At 50.3% G+C, this 19142-nt stretch overlaps 1 protein-coding gene across 5 annotated transcripts in view; it reads left to right on the top strand.

Moving 5' to 3' along the window:
* Positions 1-19142, top strand: part of KIRREL2 (kirre like nephrin family adhesion molecule 2) — a 92108-nt gene that overhangs the window by 59495 nt on the left and 13471 nt on the right. For all 5 annotated transcript variants that reach the window (XM_048501198.1, XM_048501195.1, XM_048501199.1 and 2 more), the window contains exons 2-7: positions 11685-11834; positions 12980-13129; positions 15127-15284; positions 17380-17530; positions 17709-17814; positions 18044-18192. In XM_048501198.1, the coding sequence (XP_048357155.1) occupies positions 11685-11834; positions 12980-13129; positions 15127-15284; positions 17380-17530; positions 17709-17814; positions 18044-18192 (864 nt within the window). The remainder of the gene's footprint in view (positions 1-11684; positions 11835-12979; positions 13130-15126; positions 15285-17379; positions 17531-17708; positions 17815-18043; positions 18193-19142) is intronic.

The following is a 19142-nucleotide window of genomic DNA, read 5'->3' as shown; positions in this document are numbered from 1 at the left end:
TGCCCCACCCCCCACATCTAGGCTGGCCTGGGCCGCTGAGCTCGATTATTAGCATTAAACCTCAGACCAAGTTTTGGGGAAGCCGTGTAGGTAACCCTGTTAAGCACTGTTAAACCCCACTGATTTTCATGCAAAGAACAAAAGCGTGATCCTTTCCCTGGGAGTAAGCTCGGTTGCTAGCAATGGGGCTTGCTTCTGAGTAAACCCTCCTAGAGTTGTGATTTGCCCGCTAGAAGAGATGCACGGTTGCTTCAAAGCAAAGCCACCGACTACCATCAAGCTTACTCCCGAGTAACGCACGCCTTGGAGCCAACCGGTTTTTCTTAACTAAAACCTCAGCATTCAGGTTAAATTGCCGGGTTGGCACTTTGCAATAAATAAGTGGGTTTTGGGTTGCAGTTTGGGCACCCGGTCTCGAAAAGGTTCGCCATCACTGCCATACAGTCTCCAAAAGCAGCCATGTTCCCGGCACATCAGATCTTTGACATCTGGAGAGAAGTGCTGTTTCTAGGAGATTTCCAGAGCCTACATGTAGGTTGACAACTCTTAATTCCCTGGAAGCTACTTGTCTACAAAAACCTCATGCTTTTTACACTGGGAACTGTGCTTCTGTGAGGGGGCGGAGCGAACAATCTCAAACTACAGTTCCTAGAATTCCTTAGGGTGGGGAACCAAGCCACCTGAATTAGTGTCAAAATGAAATGCCTGCAGAGGATTTTTGATCCCTCTTTCCCCCTAAAATCTGTCACAGTTCCTTCTCCTCTTGATGATGACTCACAGATGGTTTCTAAACACTAGGTTAAACATCCGTTCCCACAGTCTGACGCATATGCAGGATCGCTTTTTAAAAACTCTGCATTAGTCCCAGATTTCTATCTTTCCAGTTCGGCACTGAACTCCACTTTTCTTTAGAAGCGTGTGTCAGGTGAGCGGGAAATGTCTACTTCTTTTATTTCTTTTGTCTTTCTTATCTATTAGATTGCCAACTTCTGCAATGGCCATTGTTAGCTGTGCTGTTAACAGCAGTGAAATGATCGTGATTAAAATAAGGTGAACACTTGGCAGGTTTTTATAGTTTTTATATGTTCAAAGTTCCTAGTCTTTGTGGTTCCTATGAGAGGAAGAGGGACAGCGTTTATTCTAGATGCGAAGAGTAACATACGAAAGTTGGATCTGAGCTGGAGCTGAATCTTTCCCACCTCTCTTGAAGAGGTAGACCAGCGCCCGGAGGTTGCCGAGGGGAAGGAAGAGAGGGACATTGCAATGGCAATAACATTAGCATTTCACTCATAGAAAACATCAACGCCCAGTCAGCATGATCCTGACAATCCGATGCAGTTTAGGAAATTCCTGGGGACTGGTGCTTGCAGAGGGCATCCCTGGGGGAAGTGGAGGAGCTCAGCAGGAAAATGATGCCACCCTAGGGCCTGTATTTCTCCTAGACCAGTGGTTCTCAACCTTTCTAATGCCGTGACCCTTTAATACAGTTCCTCATGTTGTGGTGACCCCCAACCAGTGGTGGGATCCAAAAATTTTCATAACAGGTTCCCATGGTGGTGGGATTCAAATTGTGGCGTAGCACCAATGGGGCTGGGTGGGGCTTGACGGGGGCATGGCCGGGCATTCCAGAGGCAGGGCATTCCTGGGCGGGGCTGTGGGTGGGAAACGAATGCATGCAGGCGCAGGCTGCCACGCACTCTGGTGCACCTCCTGCTAGACTGCTTCAAGTTCTGCACGCTACTGCTGAGAGTAGGGGCGTAACTAAGGCAAAAATCACGCGGCAAAATCACCAATTAATAACCTCCTCTCGGCACACACAAATAATTAGTAACCTACCCTTGGGAACCTGTGAGAACCTGCTGGATCCCACCTCTGCCCCAACCCTAGCATTTATCCATTTTACAGATGGAGAACACTGATGCAGAGAGTCTTAGGCGACCCCCACGAAAGGGTCGTTCGATCCCTGAAGGGGTCATGACCCACAGGTTGAGAACCGCTGAACTAGATGGTGGCAGCTAGATAGGCCTGCCAATCTCCAGGGGGCATCTGGAGATCTCCTGGAATTACAACTGAACTCCAGACTCCAGCAACTTGGAAAAAATGGCGGCTTTGGAGAGTGGACTCTACAGGGGTCCCGACCCCTGGGTTGAGAACCACTGTCCTAGACTCTATGGTATGCCATTCCATCCACCTTCTGAAGCTGCCGTTTGCTCCCGAGGAATTGATCTCTGTCGTCTGGATATAAGTTGGTAATTCAGGGAGAACTCCATGCCCCGCCTAGACATCGCACCCCTAAAGGAAACATGTCTGCCACAACCAGCAGGCACCTTAAGCAGCGAACTTACAGGCCCGGTAGCCGTTTCCTCTTGGGCGGTATGACAGGAGGTGATCCGATGCAGCGCCGTCGTTGAATTGAGGCATGGCACAGCCTTGCGGTGCAAAATTTGCTTGAATGGCACCAGATGGGTGCCCAGATGGACTTCTCCCTGTGGGCTCGCGGTGGGGGTCGTTCCTACAGCTGTGTGTGTTCAAGAAGAGTATGCGTGTGCGCGCGCGCGCAAGAGAGAGAGAGTGCACTTTTTTTTTTTAGTTACGTTAGTTTAGTTATGTTAAAAGCAACAAAATTTGTGGGATGTCCCCCGGCGAACATAAAGCTTGCATTTAGGGAATGTGCAAATAGTATAATTTCGGTGCTTAATGGAGAAAATTGCGACGGCTCCAGCCTCGGCGTGTCCATTAAAGCGATTCTGAGGCCGGTGAAGGCCCTTCCCATTAACACCGCTGCAAATCAACACCGAGCGCTGCCTTCCAACCTCTCTGTTATTCAGCCGGTCCTTTAGATGCAGCACCCGCCATACCGGCAGCTCCCCATTGGGTATCAATTTACCCCCTCGCACAACGCAGTCTTCTTTATGGGTTATGATGGGCCAGCACCTCCTTTTTATGATTGGTGCTGTCCAGGGTCCTTATGTCAACAAAGTACTTTGCAGTGGTTTGATGATCTGGCATCACCATAAAATAGTGATGGCTGAGTGGCTGGAAAACTTGGCCAAGGGCTGAAGCTAACCAACTGCGAATCTTTCAGGATGTCCCCAGAGAAAGTGTGATGGACCATCCCTTTCTCCAAACCCAGCTCCCTATAAAGGCCTGCCAGCAAGTTTATTTATTTTGTTTATACCCAAGCAGCTTACATTGTTCTCCTCCATTTTATTCTCACAGCAACCCAGTGAGGTTGGTCAGAGTACATGACTGTCTTAGCCTGGATCCTACTATCTCTTGATCCAGGGGGGTCCAACTCTGGTGCTTCAGATGTTCATGGACTACAATTCCCATCAGCCCCTGCTGTCTCCCTATAAAGTCCATGCCAGCAGGAGCTGATGGGGATTGTAGTCCATGAATATCTGAAGCACCAGAGTTGGACACCTCTGTCTTAATCCAACACTCTACACCACACTGTATTAGACCCCCATTCTCTCTGGGATTTGCTTGGTTTGCCCCTTGGTCAAGAACTGGAAAGCAAAGCTTAACCAACTGGATTAATCTTTAAGGTTTCCTACATTGCTGAACCTGTTGAGCTAAAGTCTGCATAGGAGGAAAGGAATGGATGGAATCATTTAGGACCAGTAGAAGAGTTTGGATTTATATCCCATTCTTCTCACCTGTAAGGAGTCTCAAATTCTCACCTGTAAAGAGTCTCAAAGCAACTTACAAACTCATTCCCTCCCTCTCCCCACAACAGATACTTTTTGAGTTAGGTGGGGTTGTGAGAATTCTGAGATAACTGTGACTAGCCAGCGTCAACCAGCAGGCTTCATGGGGAGGAGCAAGAAAACAAATTCAGTTCACCAGATAAGAGTCCACTGCTCATGTGGAGGAGTGGGGAATCAAGCCTAGATCTCCAGATTAGAGTCCACTGCTCTTAATGACTCCACCATGCTGGCTTACCACATCAGGAGTTAGCATATCAAGACTTCAGGGAAACCACATCCAAGAAGCCACTGAAATTCACAAACACCGAGACAGTTTCCAGGAAAAGGAAGAGTGTCTGAAAATCAACAAAACCTGACTACTGGTACTAAAAAAAACCAAAACAAAAACCAGGACTTTTCAAACACCATTCAACAATCCACCAGATGCCACAAACTTTGCCCCTCCCCCACCATTGCTGCTCCTCACTCTGATTTCTGAGCTGATTCACGCACATTCAAACCACCAGGACACACACATACAAATGCAACTGCAGATGAACACAGATCAGGGGTAGGGAACCTGCGGCTCTCCAGATGTTCAGGAACTACAATTCCCATCAGCCCCTACCAGCATGGCCAATTGGCCGTGCTGACAAGAGGCTGATGGGAATTGTAGTTCCTGAACATCTGGAGAGCCGCAGGTTCCCTACCCCTGACACAGATGAACTCCACCTGGATACATGCAAATGCCCCTCATCCCCCTCCCACCTCAGAGGTGGACAAACAAACGCCCAACTGCACAAAACACTCCATGCTGTGTCATGGAGAGAAACACATCTTACCATGACGTGCTTCTGACGATGCCAGCCATAAATGCAGGCAAAACGTTAGGAGCTAAAACTAGCAGACCGTGGCCGCACAGCCCCAAAAACTCACAGCCGCCAACTTTTTTTGGGTTTTATCATAATTCATCTTTGCTGTGGCTTTTCTGTAGCTGAGATAGTGGAATCCAGTGAGCTAAAGTTTATGATAGAGTGAAATGGGCAGTTTGGGTCAGTGCCTGTTTTGAGAAGGTGCCGGGACAAGAACCTCTTGCATTTGTTTCTCCCGGGCAGGTGAGATGCAGTTTGGATTGGGCTGCAAAAAAAGCTACCCAGGTAAAATAGTTGATGCTATTTAAAAGAGCAAGGTGGGGTCAGCTGAGGTTTGCCTCAACTGGCTAGGTCACAATGGCCAATTGGCCATGCTGGCAGGGCTGATGGGAATTGTAGTCCATGACATCTGGAGTGCCAAAGGTTCACCACCATGGGGCTAGGAAATACCCAGAGATTTTTTTTTGGGGGGGGAGCCTAGGGAATGGATGAGTTTGGGGTGGCGAGGCACCTTAATGGGGCATAATGCCTTAAGAGTCCACCCACCAAAACAGGCTTTATCTCCAGGAGGATTAATCTCTGTAATTCAGAGATCTGTTATAATTCCAGGAAGATCGCCAGGACCCGCCTGGAGGTTGGCAACTCTAGGTCACGTGAACCCACAATTCCATGCTTTTGGGGGGAGAGCCTTGGAGGGCAGTGTGCTCCGGACAGCTCACCCAGTCACACGTGCAGTGTGCTTCATCATCTTAGATGCATCGTTTTCTTCACTTGGAGCTGAGCAAATTTACAGTCCACTTGCATCTGATGAAGCGAACCAACTCGCAAGCTCTTCTGCTGGAAATAAATGTTGTTAGTCTTTCAGGTGCCCCGGGGGCTCCTGTTTTGCATGCTAGTTGTGTTGAGGGAAGGGGCAGCAGATGGATTCTGCCTTGGGGTGTTTCTGGAGCCCGTTCCTGTCAAAACGGCACTCCCTTTTTAAAACATTTTAAAGCTGAACCACATTTGCAACAGTAAAATAAGGTGTATTTTAGCATTTGGCGTTATTGCAGTTGTCATCTCGTTGGGACTGGATTTATTGGATCGCCCGGGAGCACAGGAGAAGCCAAGACGCCAGTTCTGTAAACCATAAAATAGGGACGCGTTCCTAACGATGCTTGCAGAAATTCCCCAGGTTTTCATTCTCAGGAGCCCTTCTCTTTCTTGGTTATGAATCTGTCCATTGGTTGGGGCACGTGGAGGACCCAGAAAAGAAGTTCCGGCTGGTACCAGACTTGGTGCTGCTCCGATCCGTCCAGCATGATTAGCCAGACTTATTCTGTTGGGGGGCGGGGAGAGAGAAATCTGCCTGCCTTCCTGACTCTCCTTCCATCCTTTGTCTGCGGCTCCCTCTGTGTCTTGACCCTCTTGAGGGGATTATCCGGCTGCTCAGCCCCTGGTTGAGTGGGTAAACTTTTAAACAATGGGACAAAAGGCCCGGCCTTATTGGATTGCAGTTAAGCAGGCTTTAGTGAGGAGATAAGAGTCTCAAGATGGAGGGGTCTGTGTGCCAATAAAGGCTTTTTCAGCCTCTCCAATCTTAAGAGACTCCAGTGGCCCGGAGGGCGGAGGGCGGAGCCTGGGTGGTTGCATAGAATGAGTCTTGGCCACTGAGGCACGGCTGAAAACGGGATGGACTTTCCAGCATCTGTGGAAAAAGTTTCAGACAGTTGTATTTCATTAGTTGTAGTGTGCCTGCTACAGCTTATATTTGCATTGTTAACTAGTTCTGGTAAGCGGACATTTCCATGACACAAATAAATAAATATAGTCCATCCTTGTAACCCATCCTTCTCACTCAGAGTCAGGGCGGATCACAATTTTAAAAAATGCACCAAGCCAGTGCAATCTTTGTATAATGTAATTAAACAAGGGTGTCCGCCATCCAGAGGATTAGGACAGGTCCCCCTGTGGTATCCACAATTGGACTGAATCATGTCTGTTTTCCTGCCTCTACACAGAGCATCTGCGATTGGCCCCTGCTGTCTTGCATACATGTCACCGATATACAGCCAGGCTTGCCATTTGTCAGCTTGTGATGGTAAACCCTCGCCCACAGCCCCAATCCCATGCCCTTGAGAAACTGAGGGCCAGAAGGAGAAAAATCCCCTCCACAGTGACACTCTAGGAATTTCCCAAGTCCCTATGGTCTTTCCCATAGAAATTAGGAGAAACTCCTAGAGTGTTGCCCAGAAGTGGCATCACATCCCCCAAATTCCCCCTTCCCTGGGTGCTTCTCTCAAAACCTCCCAGCATTTGCCAGGGCAGTGTCAACAGCTTGAGGTACAACTTTTGCTGTACGCTTGGCACATGACTTAGTGCTGTGTGGAAACCTTTGAGCACGATGCGCCACATGAAGCAACCCTCTGTCCCATGTAACTAGATGCTGATTTATTCCCACACAGCGTGATGTTGAAGTGATTGGAGCTTTGGCTGCATAATGGGAGTTTGAAAAGCCGCCGGTGGGGGGAAGGATTGGGGGCCACGGTGCTGGGGGAAGGAAGGCCTTTCTTCTCCCTCTTTGTATAATGTCCCTGTTTGTATCATAGTCCATAGAAGCAAAACATGGCAGTGGTCTCCTCTCTCCCTCCAATCAGTGGGTCTTAAAAGCTGTCCAGGAGTACCATTGGAGAAGTTGTGTAGGGAGAAAACAGTTTAACTCTTGCTTTGCCACCCCCAGTCTCCCTAGAGCTGTTCTGCTTGTCTGGATCTCTATTCCCAGAAGTTCAGTGTCCTGTATTATTTGACCTTCAGGCTTCCCGCCCTGTCCCTAGCTGGTTCCTTCGGTCTAACTATCAGTCTCAGTTTTCCACCAAAGCCGAGCAGAAGAACTCTGTTTTGGGCAGTCCCCGTTTTGACTTGCACAGTCTCGTTCTCCCAGCTCCACAAAGTTTCATTCAGTGCGTTTTCGCGAGGCCGGAAGAAAAGGGGAACAGAAGAAAACCACTGAATGAGGGCAGCGCGGAGCGGAATCGGAGTGTGCTTTTTTTCCCGACCGAAGGGCATGTGCCGAGCCTATGAAACTGGCACCTCAGCAGTCTGTGGCAGGGAGATAAGGAACTGCCAGGGACCCGGGGGCGGCTACGTTGCCTCAAAATTGAAACGTGCTCCATCAGCGCTCTTTTCCCCCTCACATTCCTCCCCTCCCCCGCCCAGTCTCTCCAACCACATTTCTGTGCGGAGGCAGAGGAACTAAAATCGCTAGCAAGGAGGAACGCTTTGAGAACATGCCTCATAACCCATGATGCAGGGAAGGGTAGATGCACTCAAGCCCACAACATTGCTAAGATTTTTGAAAACGTCTGTGCAAGCATAAAGCTGGACTCCACACTTCCTTGGTGTATTAGCATTCTAGATGCAGGGAGTTTGTTTTTAGGTATAGGAGTATTTGAAGCTGCAGTTTGTCCCCTAACTGAAGAGGAAGAGAAGAGAAGTTTAGATTTCTACCCCGCTTTTCTCTCCTGTAAGGAGTCTCAAAGCGACAGACAAACTCCTTCCTTTCTTCTCCCCACAATAGACACATTGTGAGGTTGGTGGAGCCGAGAGAGGTCTGAGAAACTGTGATTGGCCCAAGGTCAGCCAGCAGGCTTCATGTGCAGGAGTGCAGAAACAAATCCAGTTCGCCAGATAAGAGTTTGCAGCACAGGTGGAGGAGTGGGGAATCAAACTCGGCTCTCCAGATGAGAGCTACCGCTCTTAACCACCACTGCGCTGGCTCTGCTTTCTGAAGTAGTACTATCCGCTCAGTCACCACAAGGTTTGTGCATTTCATTGCACCTCATGAGTAAATCAGGACTTACCTGGGGAATGGGACTTTCAACAGCTAAAATTGTGGCATGGAACCTCTATATGCAGTATGTAGAATGCCTTTGAACACTGGGGGACAAAATATGGGATTAAGGTCAGGGGCATCGGACAGAAGCTGGTGCCCAGGGCAAGCACTGAAATTGTGCCCCCCCCCCCCGGACCAGGCTCAGCTGCAGGGGGGTAGTGGATTGCAGTGAACACAGAGCAACCCTAGAGGAAGAGAGAGAAAAGGGGGAAGAGAAAGAAAAGAGGGAAGAGAGAGAGAAGGGAGATAAAGGAGGAAAGAGAAAGGGGGGCTCTTGCCACTGACTAGGAGCTCCGGACTCCCATGCCTCTCATCTTGGAGAAGCCTCAGAGAGCTGCTTCAATAAAGTCAAAAAGTGTGACATTTCTGTTGCATCTCTGCCATGCATGTGCCATGGGGTGGAGGAGGCTGAAGCAGTGTGGCTGCAGGAAGAAGCTCTTCTTGTGCCCAAACTCACCTGGGGCCTTCATACCTTAGGGACCGTCTCTCCCCATATCTCTGCGACCCGCGAGGCAAATCTGCTGGTGGTCCCCGGCCCCTCAATGATGCGGCTGGCCTCTTCCTGGGCCAGGGCCTTTACTGCCCTGGCCCCTGCGTGGTGGAACGCTCTTCCTCCAGCTATCAGGGCCCCACAGGACCTTGGACAGGGCCTTCATTGCCCTGGCCCCTGCCTTGTAAAATGCTCTCCCTCTAGCTATCAGGGCCCTGCAGGACCTTGGACAGGGCCTTCACTGCCCTGGCCCCTGCTTGGTGGAATGCTCTCCCTCCAGCTATCAGGGCCCTGCAGGACCTTGGACAGGGCCTTCACTGCCCTGGCCCCTGCCTTGTGGAATTCTCTCCCTCCAGCTATCAGGGCCCTGCAGGACCTTGGACAGGGCCTTCACTGCCCTGGCCCCTGCTTGGTGGAATGCTCTCCCTCCAGCTATCAGGGCCCTGCAGGACCTTGGACAGGGCCTTCACTGCCCTGGCCCCTGCTTGGTGGAATGCTCTCCCTCTAGCTATCAGAGCCCTGCAGGACCTTGGACAGGGCCTTCACTGCCCGGGCCCCTGCCTTGTGGAATTCTCTCCCTCCAGCTATCAGGGCCCTGCAGGACCTTGGACAGGGCCTTCACTGCCCTGGCCCCTGCTTGGTGGAATGCTCTCCCTCCAGCTATCAGGGCCCTGCAGGACCTTGGACAGTTCCACATAGCTGTTCCACAGGGCTTTTGGGGTACCTCCCACGCCATTCCCCCCACATACCATCATCATTGGCTGCCATGTCCTGTGCCCGATCCCCTCCCAGGGGATAGGAGGTTTCTTTCAGGTTTCCTCTCAACCTTATTGATGGGTTTAGGGTGCTGGACAGATCCGCAGAAGACACTTTATCTGTTAAACAATGAATCCAGCTATGCCCTAGAGCAAACGGCACAGTCATAAACAAACAATCTTAATTTTGTTTTGTATGTTGTCTTTTCATTGTTTTGTATCTTGTTTCAGGTCTTTGTACTATGCCATTAAAGGTTACCTGTTATCTTTCGGGTTGCCATCTCATGCTAGGTTTTCTGTATTGATTGAGACTGTATTTAAATTAATTTTGTTTTAATTATGAGACTGTGATTTTAATTGTTTTATCTTCTGTACACCACCCAGAGTCCTTCGGGGGTAGGCGGTATAACAAGTGGAACGAATTGAATGAATGAATGAATGAATGAATGAATGAATATGCTCTGACACCAAGCATGCTGGCACACCCACCATCCGCATACGCTCGCCCCACACAGCCACAGTAGCCGGCTAGAGCACTTACGAGCATTTGCTGGAGGCAGGTAGCAGCTGGGAGGGGGCAAGACAACCAGGTGGTGGTTGGGGGCATGACGAGGGGCTCGGAGAAAGTGGAACGGAGGCAGCACCCCACACTGGCCCATTGAGGGGACATTAGAGGGGGTGCGAGCTGTGTAGTGACTAATAGGGAAGGCAGTAGGAAAACAAGCAAGGGGGCCCAAACATTGGTCTGCACCGAAGAAGAGTGGGCAGGCGCAGCCCACGCCAATGACACACATGGCTCAGTGGCATGGAGAATGGAAAACACTAGTGGGTGATGGTGGAAGGGGAGAATGCTGCTTGGGACCCTTTTGGCAGCCCAGCCCAGATGGTGGTGGCAGCACCCAGGCTAGGGTTCACCAAGTCGCCCATGAGAAGCCGAGCTGCCTTGAGCACATGAGAGCATGAGGCAAAATGCGCAACAGTAGGCAACATTACAGTCAACCGTGATTCCATTGTGGAAGAGAGGGGTAGCCTCGGGGCCAGGGGCACGCACCTTTCAAGCCAAAGCCTCTCGTGGCACCATCCTAGAGAAATGCAGAAGACATCCAAAAGGCTCGGCCCACAATCTTCATAAGCACGCACACAATTGGTGTGGAAGGAAAACATGGTGTCAAGATACCCAGAGGCGCATTAGCTGTGGATGGTCCCAGCCAAATACAATCCTCAGCCTCTCCTGGGGTGGGGCTATTTGAGCCCCACCCCTTCCTGGAGAGCTGGCCGGCTTCCAGCAGATGCAAACAATCCAAAGCCAAATGGTCACTGAAGCACCAGCATTCCCCGTTGCCAGGGCAACCTATGTGGGGGAGGAGCCGGACGAGTGAGGGAAGCAGTAGAGGGGCCCATCGAGGCAAGGCTGGAGAGACTGAGGAAGCTTTGGAGGCGAGGCTATGGCTGGCTGGCAGCAGCAGAGCCAGCCAACCGGCAGCCACAGCAGCAACTCCTCCTGCACTCCCCCGTGTGGTCTTCTGAAGTTGCCCCCGGGGCTTGAGTCCCCCCCAGACCACGCCCTTACAACGGCTACCATTAAGGTTCTTGTGGCTTGCCACGCGCTTTCAGAGGCATCTCTTTGGGTGCTTTTAGAATCATGGATCCGAGCAAGCTAACCACGATCCAAGCAAGGTAACAGGATAGCTGATGCACCTTTGCTGTGACGGTCCATGTGGTGTGGTGGTCAGAGTGTTGGGATCTGGGAGAGCCAGGTTCAAATCCCCACTTTGCCACAGAAGCTCAGCGGGTGACCTTGGGGCAGTCATACAACCCAGCCCCACCTGCTTCACAGGGCTGTTGTGAGGATAAAAGGGAGGAGAGGAGACTGAAGAAAGCCCCTTTGGATTGGGGGGGGTCAGGGTATAAGCAAATAAATAAACCATAGCCAATCAAAGTTTAGGCTGTTTACACAGATTCTTGGGACTTGATTTAGCAGCCTTCTCTTTCTTTCCTTCCCCACAGGGTTGGCTGCCTATTTCTTCCAGCAGCCTATGGATCAAGTGATCGTATCTGGACAGTCGGTGACTCTGGCCTGCGTGGTGATGGGCTACCGAGGCATGGTTCAGTGGACCAAGGATGGGCTGGCTTTGGGCGGAGAAAGAGACCTGCCCGGTAGGTTTGCTACGATGTGGGAAATACCTGAAGATCTGACAACGGGGCCTGGGAAGGACAGGGCTCGGGGAGGAGGAGATTTCAGTGGAGAATAAAGACCTACAGCCCACCCTCCAAACACACATTTTCTTAGGAGAAGCGATCTCCATAGTCAGTTATTATTCTGGGGGGTCTCCAGGCCACACCTGGCAGTTGGCAACTGTAAAAGTGAGAGACGTACAGTGTAGACGGTGTAGTTGGAGAGATCAGGCACACATGACATTAGCCACCGTGCTTGCTCATTTTCCAGACTGTTGGCATTTTAATAGGGATTTTGACCTTTTAAATTGTCTCCTGGTCTTCCTCTAGACCAGTGTTTTCCAACCTTTTCGACGTCACGGTACCCTTGACCTCACTCTTCATATCTCACAGTACACCTGCCATCCCCCCCCCCCACCTTCCCCTCTCAATTCCCCTGCTTGCCACCACCACCACCCCCCACCTTCCCCTCCCAGGGTGAAGGGAAGCACGGGGGGGGGGATTGGGGGGAAGTTGCTGCTGACCTTGCGGCAGGTCCTGCCCCCTGGGCCAGCTCCATATCCTTCCTGGTGCTGGTGGGAGACATCACAAAAGCGAGAGGGGCCGGTAGCATTGCCATGGTACCCCTGGGACATGCTCACGGCACCCCAGGGTACCACGGAACCCTGGTTGGGAATCGCTGCTCTAGACTGTTATTAGGGTAGTTTAAAGTGAGTTTTTTCTTCCATGTGCTTTTATGATCAGCGGCAGGTACTTCACTAGCTATTTTCTGATGGATGTTGATTTCAGCAAAGGCGCATCTAGGGTGGGGCAAGCCAGGGCTGGTGCCCCGGATGCTGTTTGAGGGGGGGGGTGCCAGGCAGCCCTGAGCCTCCACCCACCCAAGAAGCCCTGCCCCTAACTGTCAAATTGCACCCCCACCATCTTTAATAAATGCACCACTGGATTTCAGTCATGCATTTCACCTCGTTGTTGTTCTGTCAACTGCCTCGCAGAGATCTCCAAATAACTGGCATAAATGTTTCAAATAAAAAAATAATTGTGGGTAGGGTGTTGTGGGTGTTTCCTCCATTCCAGGTCCTGTGAACTAATTCCATCCCACATTGTCCTCCTCCCCCTCATTGCAGGCTGGCCCCGCTACTCCATCGTTGGAGATGCCTCTGCCGGGCAGCATAACTTACGCATTGATTACGCTGAGTTGGATGACGACGCAGTCTATGAATGCCAGGCTACGCAAGCGGCGTTGAGGTCCCAACGTGCCAAACTCACTGTCCTGAGTGAGTTTTCTTTTCTCCACAACGTCTGCTCTACGGCTTGCTCGCTTCTGCCGCGGTCCCCTGACGTGACACTGTCCGCCGGGTAGCGCTCAATGCATGTGTGGGTGATCCTGGGGCTCGGAAAGTTGTACAGTTCAGTGTTTGGAACCTAAGAAGTGTTGTCCAAGGAAGAAAAATCCAGACCTGTCGACACATTCAGTTTTGGTTCTGAGACAAGACTCGATTCTGTAATATGTTAAAAATAATATACGCCACTTAGTACGTCCTTGCGGAAGTCAGTTCATAATATATTGTAATTGTTGAATATTTAAATAAGATATATTTTTTCTTAAAACAATTTATAGTCTTGTCGAAGGCTTTCACGGCCGGAATCACTGGGGTGCTGTGTGGTTTCCGGGCTGTACGGCCGTGTTCTGGCAGCATTCTCTCCTGACGTTTCGCCTGCATCTGTGGCTGGCATCTTCAGAGGATCACTGACAAGCGTCCTTCAGGAGAGAATGCTCTTCATTGTGCAACCACTACTGCCTAACCCTCTCAATTATATAGTCATTAGAATAAGATATGCTTCTTCTCTTTTTGTATGTTTTCTGTACTTTCTTTATTTCTTCACTTTTTACTTTTTTCCCCTTTTTTCCTTTTCTCACTACTAAGGGGGAATGTATATATATATAGAGAGAGAAAGAGACAGACAGAGACACAGACAGACAGACAGATAAATGATAGATATGTATATGTATATATGTTTATGTATTTGAGAAATGTTATACCTTAAGCACTTAAAATAAAATATATATTTTAAAAAAATAATGTACACCAGAGAGGCAGTCTAATACAGCAGACAGCCAGTCTGTTGGAATAGTCAGAGTGTCAGTCAAGGATCTGGGAGACCCAGGCTTGAATCCTCACTCTGTGATTCTGCCATAGAAGCTTGTTCGGGCCAGTCACTCTTTTTCAACATAATCTACCTCACAGGGTTGTTGTGAGGATAATGTGGCGGAGCAGAGAACAATGTAAGCTAGGGTCTGAGATAAGCCACCACAGTGGCATCCTGTTTCTCACAGTGGCCAATCAGATGCCTCTTCGCCTGAAAGACCCATAAACAAGGTCTTAGAGACCAAAGCCTTTCCCTGTTATTGCTCCCAGCAACAGGATACTCATAAGAATACTGACCCTTCTGACTTTCCGTTAAATGGGTAACAGCCATTAATAGGAAACCATTAATTTGCCACTAATTTGACTAATTTGCTTTGACAACCATGGAAGCTAGAGGAGTGCCACATCCTGTGGCAGTGAGTTCCACATGTTAGGGGTTGAGGGAAGAACAGCTTTCTTTGGTCTATCCTGCAACTACAAAAGCCGAACCTAAATTGATGGCTGGGTTGCTTTGACAGCCTGTCACCCTGGCGCTGCTTCCTACTGAGACAGGCGATTGCTCCGTCCAGGTCAGCCTTGTTTACTCTGACAGGCAGTGGCCCTCTTAAGTGATCAGGTGGAGATGTTCTGCACGACCTACGGCCAGCTGGCGACACTGGGGGTTGAACCCAGAACTTTGTACGTGCCGAGCAGATGCTCTACTTCTCCAGGGCAAGATGTAAAAGCTGCGTGCTGAGCCTGGAGGCTTTTCTCGTAGGTGTTGGGGACCGAGTCTTCCTCACACAGCCCCAGTGACTTCCCTGAGCTTTGTGGCATTTGCCCGCCTCTGATGTATTGAGAGAGAAGTGCTCAGATCCCTGCACTGGGGCTGCTGTCTGGGGGAAAGGCGCTGGCAAGCTCCGTTCTGTCGCGAATGATTAAATGCTTTAATGATCCCTCTTCAGTAGATCTGGAATAGAGCCCTGGCTTGGATTAAACCTTTCCCTTCTGTTTTGCTCCAGCCCAAACGTGGTTCCAAAGGAGCTTGCGTTTTTCAGAAGGCTTTGCACGCGCTCTGTGAGGCGGGTGTCCCCTCGCCAAGCGTGGCCGCGGCTGACCTCCTTTCTCTCCCTCTCCCCTTCCAGTCCCTCCCAACGATCCAGAGATCCAAAATGGCCCCGTCGTGCATGTGATCTCCAACGTCCCCTACAACCTATCCTGCCGGGCTGCCGGGGCCAAGCCTGCTGCCGAGATCAACTGGTACCGAGACGGGCAGCGGCAAGATTCTGCAGTGTATTCCAAGGTGAGGTTGCGTTGCAGGGTGGCATGAGTGAACGGCAGCAAGTCCGAGGCTCCTTCCGCACAGGCGGAATAATGCACTTTCAATCCACTTTCACAATTGTTTGCGAGTGGGTTTTGCTATTCTGCACAGTAAAATCCACTTGCAAAGTGCATTGAAAGTGGATTGAAAGTGCATTATTCTGCAGGTGCGGAAGGGGCCCCGGTGTGTTCCCCCATGCATTTAAGCTCCAAAATCTATCCAAGAAGCGCAGTATGAAGTTTTACCATTGCTTCCTCCTGTACTGTTCAGCACCCCCCCCCAACTGAAAATCTTCTTCTAAAGTCTATCTATTCCCCTGCCTGCAAATGGCAATCAGAGGCAGGGCTTTTTCATTTGTGGCTCCTTGTCTCTGGAATGTTTACCCTTTGAAACTTGCTTGGCTGTCCTTTAGGGGCCAGGCCAAACCTCACAAGAGGACTTTTAAAGCTCTCCTTATATTAAGGATTATTAAGCTCTCCATATAATAAGGAGCAGCAATTGGCATAAGGAGGTTCGAGCTCATGTATCTAATCTGGAGGAACCGGGTTTGATTCTCCGCTCTGCCGCTTGAGCTGTGGAGGCTTATCTGGGGAATTCAGACTAGCCTGTACACTCCCACACACGCCGGCTGGGTGACCTTGGGCTAGTCACAGCTTTTCGGAGCTCTCTCAGCCCCACCTACCTCACAGGGTGTTTGTTGTGAGGGGGGAAGGGCAAGGAGATTGTAAGCCCCTTTGAGTCTCCTGCAGGAGAGAAAGGGGGGATATAAATCCAAACTCTTCTTCTCTTCTTCTTCTAAAGTCTATCTATTCCCCTGCCTGAAATGACAATCAGAGGCAGGGCCTTTTCATTTGTGGCTCCTTGTCTCCGGAATGTTTACCCTTTGAAACTTGCTTGGCTGTCCTTTAGGGGCCAGGCCCAACCTTTCTTTTTCCTGAGGACTTTTTAAGCTCTCCTTATAGCCCAAGGATTATTCTGTGGCCGTCATCCTAACGTGTTTTTATGCCCCTGGTTTGTTTTAATATTGATCGTTCTTCCTTTCTTCATAATACTTTTCACTGGTTTTACTTCACGAACCGCTTCAATCCAGCATGTGGAGGAGTAGCACAACAAAGGAACATGTGGCAGATAAAATAATATAAACCAGAAAGCGCACCCCATGAAGTAGAATTACTCCCAAGTAAAGGCCATCGGTTTCATTTAAAGCATGGATCAATATTTAGCATTAACAGTGGGAGTTACCACGCAGACTTCATAATCAGTTTTCATTTGTATTCCTGTATTTTGTGTATTTTCTCGCTATTCATCCTAAATATTGATCTTCTGTGCTTTAAATGAAACTGATGATGATGATGATGATGATGATGATGAAGAAGAAGAAGAAGAAGAAGAGGAGGAGGAGGAGGAGGAGTTTGGATTTATATCCTCCCTTTCTCTCCTGCAGGAGACTCAAAGGGGCTGACAATCTTCTTGCCCTTTCCCCCTCACAACAATCACCCTGTGAGGTAGGTGGGGCTGAGAGAGCTCCGAGAAGCTGTGACTAGCCCAAGGTCACCCAGCTGGTGTGTGTGGGAGTGCACAGGCTAATCTGAATTCCCCAGATAAGCCTCCACAGCTCAGGCGGCAGAGCTGGGAATCAAACCCGGTTCCTCCAGATTAGATACACGCCATGATATTTACTTGGGTGTAATTCTACTTTGTGGGATGTTCTTTCTGGTATGTGGAGAGGTGGCATGCAAGCATTATGAATAAAATAATTTTTGAAAGGACTGACTAGTGTACAATTTATTCATTTATTCCCCACCCTTATCCCCAATGGGAACTCAAGGGGGCTTACATAATTATCCTCTCTCCCCCATTGTATCCTCACAACAACCCTGCAAGGTGGGTTAGGCTGTGAGGCTGCCCCCAGGTCACCCAAGCGGTTTCCCATGACAGATTTGAACCTGGACCTCCCAAATCTTCATCAGCCGCTCTAACCATTGCACCGTACTGTTTGTGTGACTGTGGATCAGGGCTGATGGAATCAGGGCCGCGGGATTCAGCTGACGATCCAGGGCCCTTTTCTCTCCTGCAGGTGTTGATGGAGGACAGAAAACGGGAGGTGGCGGTCAGCACCCTCCTCTTGACCCCCAGCAGCAGGGACATGGGGTGCTCTTTCACGTGCCAGGTCAGCAATCCAGCAGCCCCTGCTGGCAAGCAGACAACAGTCACCCTCAATGTGCAATGTGAGTCTAAGCAGATGGGAACCCAATGGGGTTTCTTTATAGGTAATGCATCCCCCACAGGGTTAAGACACAGATAGTTACGGGCGATTGGCCAATAAGGAAGCCATGAGCACAGGGAATCCCTGCCTGGGCACCTTTGTACCTCAAGATTTTAGCCGCTCGCCTCCTCCTCTTGCAGACCCGCCTGTCGTCATCTTATCAGTCCAGCCGCAAACCGTCCCTGAAGGGGGCAAGGTCAGCTTCCTCTGCACGGCCACCTCCAACCCCGAAGTGACAGGTTACAGGTAAGGATGAAACACGGGATCCGACTTGCCTGAAATCCGGCTGCGGAAACAATGTAGCTCTGATGCCCTCTATTGGCAATTTGGGGAGATTGCAGGCACACTAGTTGGGAAGACGGGGTCAAATCTTGGGTCCTGTCCTCCCGCAGGAATTTTTCTTGTCTTCCCTCCCCTGCCCCGTTCCCCGAAGTGCCTCGAGTCATGATTTAACAAGTTGTGCTTGGATCCACAGGTGGGCGAAAGGCGGCGTGCCTGTTCCAGAAGCCAACGGAGACAGCTACGAGGCGACGGTCGACCAGTCCTTCTTCACCGAACCCGTGTCGTGTGAGGTGTCAAATGCTGTGGGAAGCACCAACGTCAGCACACTGGTGGATGTGCATTGTGAGTGAGGAAGTGGGTTCGAGATAGGTGGGGACGTTATGGAAAGGTGGAGGCCCGCAGGGATATAAGGGGTTATGACCATACCGTTGTCACGGTCAGGACCATGGACAGCACACCAAGGGTTGAATCCTATGGATCTATTCCAGGGGTCTGCCACATGCGGCTCTCCAGATGTTCATGGACTACAAATCCCATCAGCCCCTGTCAGCGTGGCCAACTGGCCATGCTGGCAGGGGCTGATGGAGATTGTAGTCCACAAACATCTGGAGAACCGCAGGTTGCAGACTCCTGATCTATTCCATGAACAGCAGTGTCTTTTCCCCAACACAAGAGGTTCTTCCATTACTAGAGGAACACGTTGTGTCAGGGAAAGACACCCTGTGTCAAAGGAAGGTGCCATCATAGAAAAAATCCATAGGATCCAACTCCAAAAAAACTGGGGACAGGAGATACAATCTAAACACCGGAATATATAACCAAGGATCACAGCCATGAAATACCCTCCACTGCCCAATGGCTTTGGACACACTGTCCTGTTTCTCCTCTCAATGGCCATGCAGAAATGGCAACTGTGAGGGGGCTTCTAGCCCAGGCTGTCGGGCTCAAAAACACATCTGAAGGTTCTGGCCCATGGGTTCTAGAACATGGTTCTCCAGTGTGGTGCCCAGGGGCACCCCCTGCGTACTTCCCCTGGTACCTCCTGGGCTTTTCCAAAAGTGGATCAGGAGGGCTTATTATTGGCTATTGTCATTTAAGTGAAAGGCTCTTCTGCTGCAGTGGCAACCACAGTCACTATAGGATCAAGAGGACTGGATAAGCACCTGTACTTTCCTTCGTCAAAGTGTGGTTCTGTCAGGACTGCCATTAGCAAAGAGGGGGGAATCGTTGGGGAGCGCTTAGTCTTTTGCAGGGGCCGCTTATCTGTTGCTCCAGCCTTGACACCCTGCAGG

This window comes from Sphaerodactylus townsendi, linkage group LG06, assembly GCF_021028975.2.
Source record: "Sphaerodactylus townsendi isolate TG3544 linkage group LG06, MPM_Stown_v2.3, whole genome shotgun sequence".
Taxonomy (NCBI): domain Eukaryota; kingdom Metazoa; phylum Chordata; class Lepidosauria; order Squamata; family Sphaerodactylidae; genus Sphaerodactylus; species Sphaerodactylus townsendi.
Note: the sequence above shows the minus strand (reverse complement) of the source record. Positions and strands in the feature narration are given on the sequence as shown.